This window comes from Solanum pennellii, chromosome 1, assembly GCF_001406875.1.
Source record: "Solanum pennellii chromosome 1, SPENNV200".
In the NCBI taxonomy this organism is placed as follows: Eukaryota; Viridiplantae; Streptophyta; class Magnoliopsida; order Solanales; family Solanaceae; genus Solanum; species Solanum pennellii.
Window position 1 is genome coordinate 59553002 of NC_028637.1, and position 6615 is coordinate 59559616.

The 6615-nt window shown below is 26.7% G+C and overlaps 1 protein-coding gene across 1 annotated transcript; it reads right to left on the reverse strand.

Moving 5' to 3' along the window:
• Positions 1-906: 906 nt before the first annotated feature.
• Positions 907-2088, reverse strand: LOC107030810 (F-box protein CPR30-like). Its single transcript, NM_001323462.1, is given in 1 exon segment — positions 907-2088. A coding segment is annotated over 1 exon segment (1182 nt).
• Between the last annotated feature and the right edge of the window lie 4527 nt (positions 2089-6615).

A 6615-nucleotide genomic window follows, 5' to 3' on the forward strand; every position in this document is an offset into this window, starting at 1 on the left:
ATTTGTTTACTTTTTATTATTTATTTAACAATTAATTTTATGAGATAGATATTTTCCATTAATGCAAATATATATTTAAATATGGGTAGGTATTTGTATTTAAATTAAAGTATTATATATGTCACAAATGTATTATCAAGTTAACAAGATCTTCTAACTTCAAAATATATTATTTTAAAATGTTTCGATTTTTTTTAAAAAAATAGAACTCAGAACAAATGTGAAAATATGTTAATATATAAAAATGTAGTTATTCAATCTCTTCGCATGTTCATATGACATCTAAACAATTTAACGTAGAATACATATGCAAAACACATATTGTTAGATGACAAGAAAAATACAAAGCAAATAATGTCTATAAGGTAATATTCGTGAGATAAGACTAATTACATGATTAACCTCATCAAACTGAAACAAATATATACAGAATTTCAATGACCATCTTCATAGGTTTGTGTGGATAAGAAATATATATAACGATCCACATTGAACATTCACAAAAAATATGCAATATTTATTTTTTTGCTAAGCTTACTATTCAGATCTTCGCTTAAATAAACAATACTATTTACTATAATATATATTTTTGAAATTGATAATCACATGCTAGTAAATATAGAACTTTGGTGTGGTTTTTGCCTTCCTTGAGTTAGGAAGGTTTCCACAATACATTTGTTTTGTTGTCGTTTAAGTAATTTTTTGTGCGTTATTGAAGAACCAATACAGGTAGGATTTCTTCTATATTAATATTTAAAATGGAATGTAGTGTAAATTAGGAAATCAAATGGATGAAGTTCATTTACAAAAGAAAATATCTTTACATAGTGAATTATTAAATTCAAATATTACATCCAAATAGCTAAAAAATTGAAGTGTAGAATGGTCACAAAGGTGTTTTAAGAGTCAAAAATTTAGAACTTGTGTTGCTTCGTTGCTTTCTCTTGGAATTATAGTGAGGGCTTCGTTGTATACTACAAGTCTCAAGGTACCATTATTAGCTTGGTAACCGAATTCGTTGATTTGATCGGAATGAATATCATAGGAACTCAAAGTTCCAGTTCCGGTTTGAAAAAGTAGTATATGATCCTTCCAAATTGCAAATGAAGATTCAATGGGAAGAGGTCTAATTGTGTATTTCTTAATCCATGATTCATCTTCACCATATTCCTTTATGAACCAAATATCTGTGAACTCTTGTCCTGGTTCAAGATGGCATTTTGGATGTGGGTAACAAATTAAGGTTAAAGAGTTTTGACAAACTGTGAGGCCATAACCTTTATTGTCACAGAAATAACAAATATCAGGCAATTTTATGTTGCGAAAAGATTCGCAGGTTAAGTGAAAGCAGAGAACGATGGGCTCTGCATCATCATCCTGTGCAGTCCAATGACATGCTCCACTAAAAAAGGCTTCGGAACCAACATAGTGATGCACCCTGGGCAACAACTTTACGGTAGGAATAATCCACCTCCAAGTATCTGTGCAAAAATCATAAACCTCAACTCTGCTATGTCTTGCTTCTAAATCCCTATCATAAGGTTCCGAAGACAGTTCATAAAACCTGACTACCTTGTAATCTTTTTCGATTGAGTCATATCCAAAACCAACACCTCTGGGGACAAAAACGAAATCTTTTGGACACCTAAAAGGGCTGTGTGGGAGAAGTCTATATTTTCTAGTAGTAGGATTTAGAAATATGATTTCTTCATAATCTGTCAAAGCAATCAAACCATGAGAAGAACCAATGAGCTGTTGAAATTGAACACAAAAATCATTCTCAAAATATGGTACATCTATTTCTGGAGAAACGTGCTTTAGGGTATCATCGTTATCATTACTAGAAAGAAAATACATTATATTTTTATATAGGTTTTCATCTAGAAAGATGGGGCGCTTTAAGATAAGCAATTCATCTTTTGTGTTTCTTCTGCGGTTGCGATGAAGATTGATGAAAATGGAGGAATGTATTAGAGTGTACAAAATCTTAGAGATGCTCTTGAATCGTATGAGAGATTTCACCGGTAACTCTAAAAGAATCTGCATCACCACATCTTCATGCAATTTCTTCATAATTCCGTACGACATCTTGGATTCTCACAAATCTAATGTTTATTTGCTAATATCTGGGTACAAAACATGTTCCTCTCTTCAGCTACTTGAGGAGCGATCCGTGGAAACATGAATATTTGTGGTCATTACGTTTTTCAACTGCTTTCTTTTCGTTTTATCCAGTGTTGGTAAATTATAATTAGTACTAAAGGGACATTAAATCACGCTACACCAACTTCCGTAAAAAAATGGGTTAAATGTTTTTTTGATGAAGTAATTTATTATAGAAATATTTATATCTATGGTAACACAATTTTTCTAACTTAATATAACTTTTTTTTAGAATTGAAAAAAATTATATCCCCTCTTTTTCAGCCCTTTTTTCTATTCATCCGCTTCTTCTTTTAATTCTTTTTCTTCTTCGTCTCTTTCTCTCTCATTATTTATCTTCCTCCTCTTTTTTTAATATTCTTTTATTCCTCTTCTATGAAATTTACATTTAATCAACTATTTGAAAATAATTTTTTGTCCATATTTGATTATTTTTAGTCAAAAACACGATCAGAAAAGGAATAGAAAAATTGAATATTTGTACAATTTCATGTTCTCAAATAGAAATTTCAAATCTTTAAAACTATAGCTACAAGAGTTCACCATTAATTGATGGTCATTATAAAACTTTAAATTTTGAATTCTTTATTTGAATTTTACGAATTTGTGATTAGTTTGGATAGATTATTTCTACAAATAATTAAAATAATATCGTTTAATTTAGAGTTTATATCTTAATTTTAAGAGGTTTTGGTTAAGTTTATAATTGATTTATGGAGAAATATTAGGTTGAAACTTGAAAAACGTGAAATTTATGGAACTATATCGTGATTGTATTAAAGTTATATTAGATATGTTTCATAATTGTATTAAAATTGTATTAGAATCACGAACAATACCTTTATATTACATATTACAAACTTCACTCTTTTTTTTAGTGATATCAATCAAAATAATTTAAGTAACATACTTCTAATACATTAACATATGCACAATAAATTTGTAATACATATTGCAAACATTACTCATGTTCTTAAACCAAAATAATATATAACATATGCACAATACATTTGTAATACATATTATAAACATCACTCATGTTTTTAGCGATACAAACTAAAATAATTTATAAAACACATATAAAACTTGTTTTAATTATTCATGAATAATACCAGTTTAATTAAGACTATATATTATTGTCTTGTCTTTCATTAGTTATGTTTTTCATTTATCGTTAATTTTCACTTATAATTCAACTTTAATATTGTATAATACACTTCTAATGGAAATTTAGTTTATTTGTAGTTTATCACTTGTTACTATTAGATTACTTGTTTAATTCATTATTGATATAAGTTTAAATCACCTAATGCTCTTTCGTGTGCTACATTTTGTATTCATGTTTAATTTGCTTCTAATTCAACTTTAATATGTGTGTAATACATTTTTTATTCAAGTTTAATTCATTTAGCAGTTTATTATGTTTCTTCATTTGTTGCGGTTACTTTACTGTCTAATTAATTATTGATATAACTTTTATTCAAACTAGGAATCATTGACTACTCTTTCGTTTGCGATTAGTTTGGATGGGTTGTTCCTACAAATAGTTGAAAATATCGTTTGGAGTTTATATCTTAATTCTAAGAGGGTTAGAAAAAATATTGGATTGGAGCTCGAAAAGGATGAGTTTACGAAATTATATCGCGTTTGTAATAAAGTTTTATTAGATATTTTTCATAATTGTATTAAAATCATGTACAATACATCCTACATTTATAAAACATATTGCAAACTTCACTCCCTTCTTAATGATATCAGCTAAAATACTTTAGGTAACACACTTATAATACATGTACAATACATTTTTAATACATATTTCAAACATCACTCACATTCTTAGTGATACAAATCAAAAATAATTTATAAAACACATATAATACATATTTTATTCATGAATAATACATGTATAATACCTATTGTACACTTTACTCATTTCTTACGGATACCAACAAGAATAATTTCGGTAGCACACTATAATACATCTAAAAGACATGCACAATACATTTTAAATACATATTGCAACCATCACTCTTATTCTCAGTGATAAAAGCAAAGATAATTTATAAGATATATATTCATGAATCATATGAGTTTAATTCAGTTTATAGATCATTGTCTTGTCTTTCGTTAGTTATGTTTTTCATTCATTCTTAGTTCTCTCTTTTAATTCAACTGTAGTATTGTATAATACAATTTTAAAGCAATTTAATTCATTTTGCAATTTTTTGATTTATTTGTTACTATTGAATTACTTGTTTAATTCATTATTGATACAAGTTTAATTTACTCTATAAATAATTGTCAGTTTTTTCATTAGTTAAGTTTTTTTATATTTTTTATTCATGCTTAATTTTATCTTCATATGCAACTTTAATATTTGTGCAATACACTTTTAAATACAATTTTAATTCATTTAAGCAATTTGTTTGTTGATTTGTTACGATTGAATTATTTGATAAATTCATTATTGATACAAATTCATTCAGTTTGCAGAATGTAGAATGCTTTTTGGTTTGCTACATGTTGCATTCATGCTTAATTTTCTCCTAATTCAACTTTAATACGTGTGTAATACATTTTTAACTCATGTTTAATTTATATTGCAATTTGTTATGTCTCTTTATTTGTTACGATTAAATTTTTCTAATTAATTAATTAATTATTGATTCTGCAAAATTATTAACTAATCTACGAAAGAAAATAGAGAAAGAAATAAAAGAAAAAAAAGCAATATATATATAGAGAGAGCAGCAAAAAAGAAAACAAGAAAAAAAAAGAGAAGCAACTAAAAAAAAAGAGCGACAAAAGAGAAAAATTAAAAAGCTGAGAGAGAAAAAAGAAAAGAGTCGAGAGAGAAAAAAAGCTAATAAAATATATATTGTTATAAATAGTAATAATTAAAGAGTATATCTAAAATAAGTAATTATTTCTTAAAAATGATTTACTCAAGTAATTAATCCCTTTATGCATTGTTTTTAGGAAATATTACCTATGTACAAATCTTTATTTAACATAATTTCTATTATTCTGTACCATTTTAAAATATTGCCAAAATCCCTTATTTTACTTCAAAATCCTTACCTAATGATACATAACTTCATACTCCCAAAACTAACGTTTCTATTCCTTAATTCACTCCTTAATCCCTATAACCTCATTCCCACAATCTTATCAATTAATTCCATCCTAACAATTTGAAATTCAAAATCACTCTCTCCCCACTCAAATCAATTTCAACTTCTTAACTAGGTAATTTTCGTCTTCGTTGATTTTTGTCGTTCATTCCTTTTTTTTTTTAATCACCAATTTACTAATGTTAATTGAAGTATCAATGGACACATGTTGGTAAACGTATGATAAAAGTGTATGCAGAATATACTTACCATACTTGACATGTTAATCAATATTGTAATATTGTAATTGATGACATGGACTAGCCCGATGAAAATGAAACCTAGGTGTGATCAAAATACACCGGGATAATAAGGATCAGGGGAATTTGGTAGCCTTTGTTGAAAAGATAGATGTTGACTTTTTGGAGAAGCCAAGGTCGGAGAAGAATGCATCTTCACGCCTATCTTTATCAAAGTTATCGATTCTCAATTTATATTGTTTATTTTGTTTCTTAAATTAGTCTTTGTTAGTGGTATGAAATTTCGAATACATTAATGATACAATAAATTTATGTTTTATGTAATGCATCAGGTATATATTTATTATATTGATACATAATTCAAATATTGTTGAACATTCGACTAGTGAGTTTCATGTGTTATACTTATACATTTGATACATAAGTAATGCTTAATGTATCATTTATAATATATCAACAATATTTTTTAATTTTAAAAGGATATAGAACACTTTTACAAGCAATCTTTACTTCTCTAATGTATCTGATTCTCTGTTCATCTTTGTTTTATGCAATGTATCATATTCATATTTAAGGTATTGATAAATAACTCTAATGTTGTTGAATCTTCTATTAGTTTTATCATGTTCAATATAAATGTAATTGATACATAAACACTATCTAATGTATCATCTGCATATATCAAGTTTTTCAATGAATCAACACTCTCATTCAAATTTAAAAGGTTATATAGACACTAACACATCAATTATGTGTTATGTATCTGCACTCTTTAATATTGTTCAGTCTTATACAACTTAGAATGTGACGTATATGTATAGATCACCAAATAATAATCTTGATACATTAAAACCCAGACAACATGAAATAATCTGTAAATCTTAAAAAACTTAGTGATACATTATATGAAATATCTTTTTTTCAATTCGTAATGCAACACATATCTAACAACGAATGAACACATGTCAACACAATTTTGTAACCATCTTATAACATGTATTGGGTACATTAGAACTATCAATGGTACAACCATTCAGAAAAACTGAATATATATACATATATATATATATATATATATA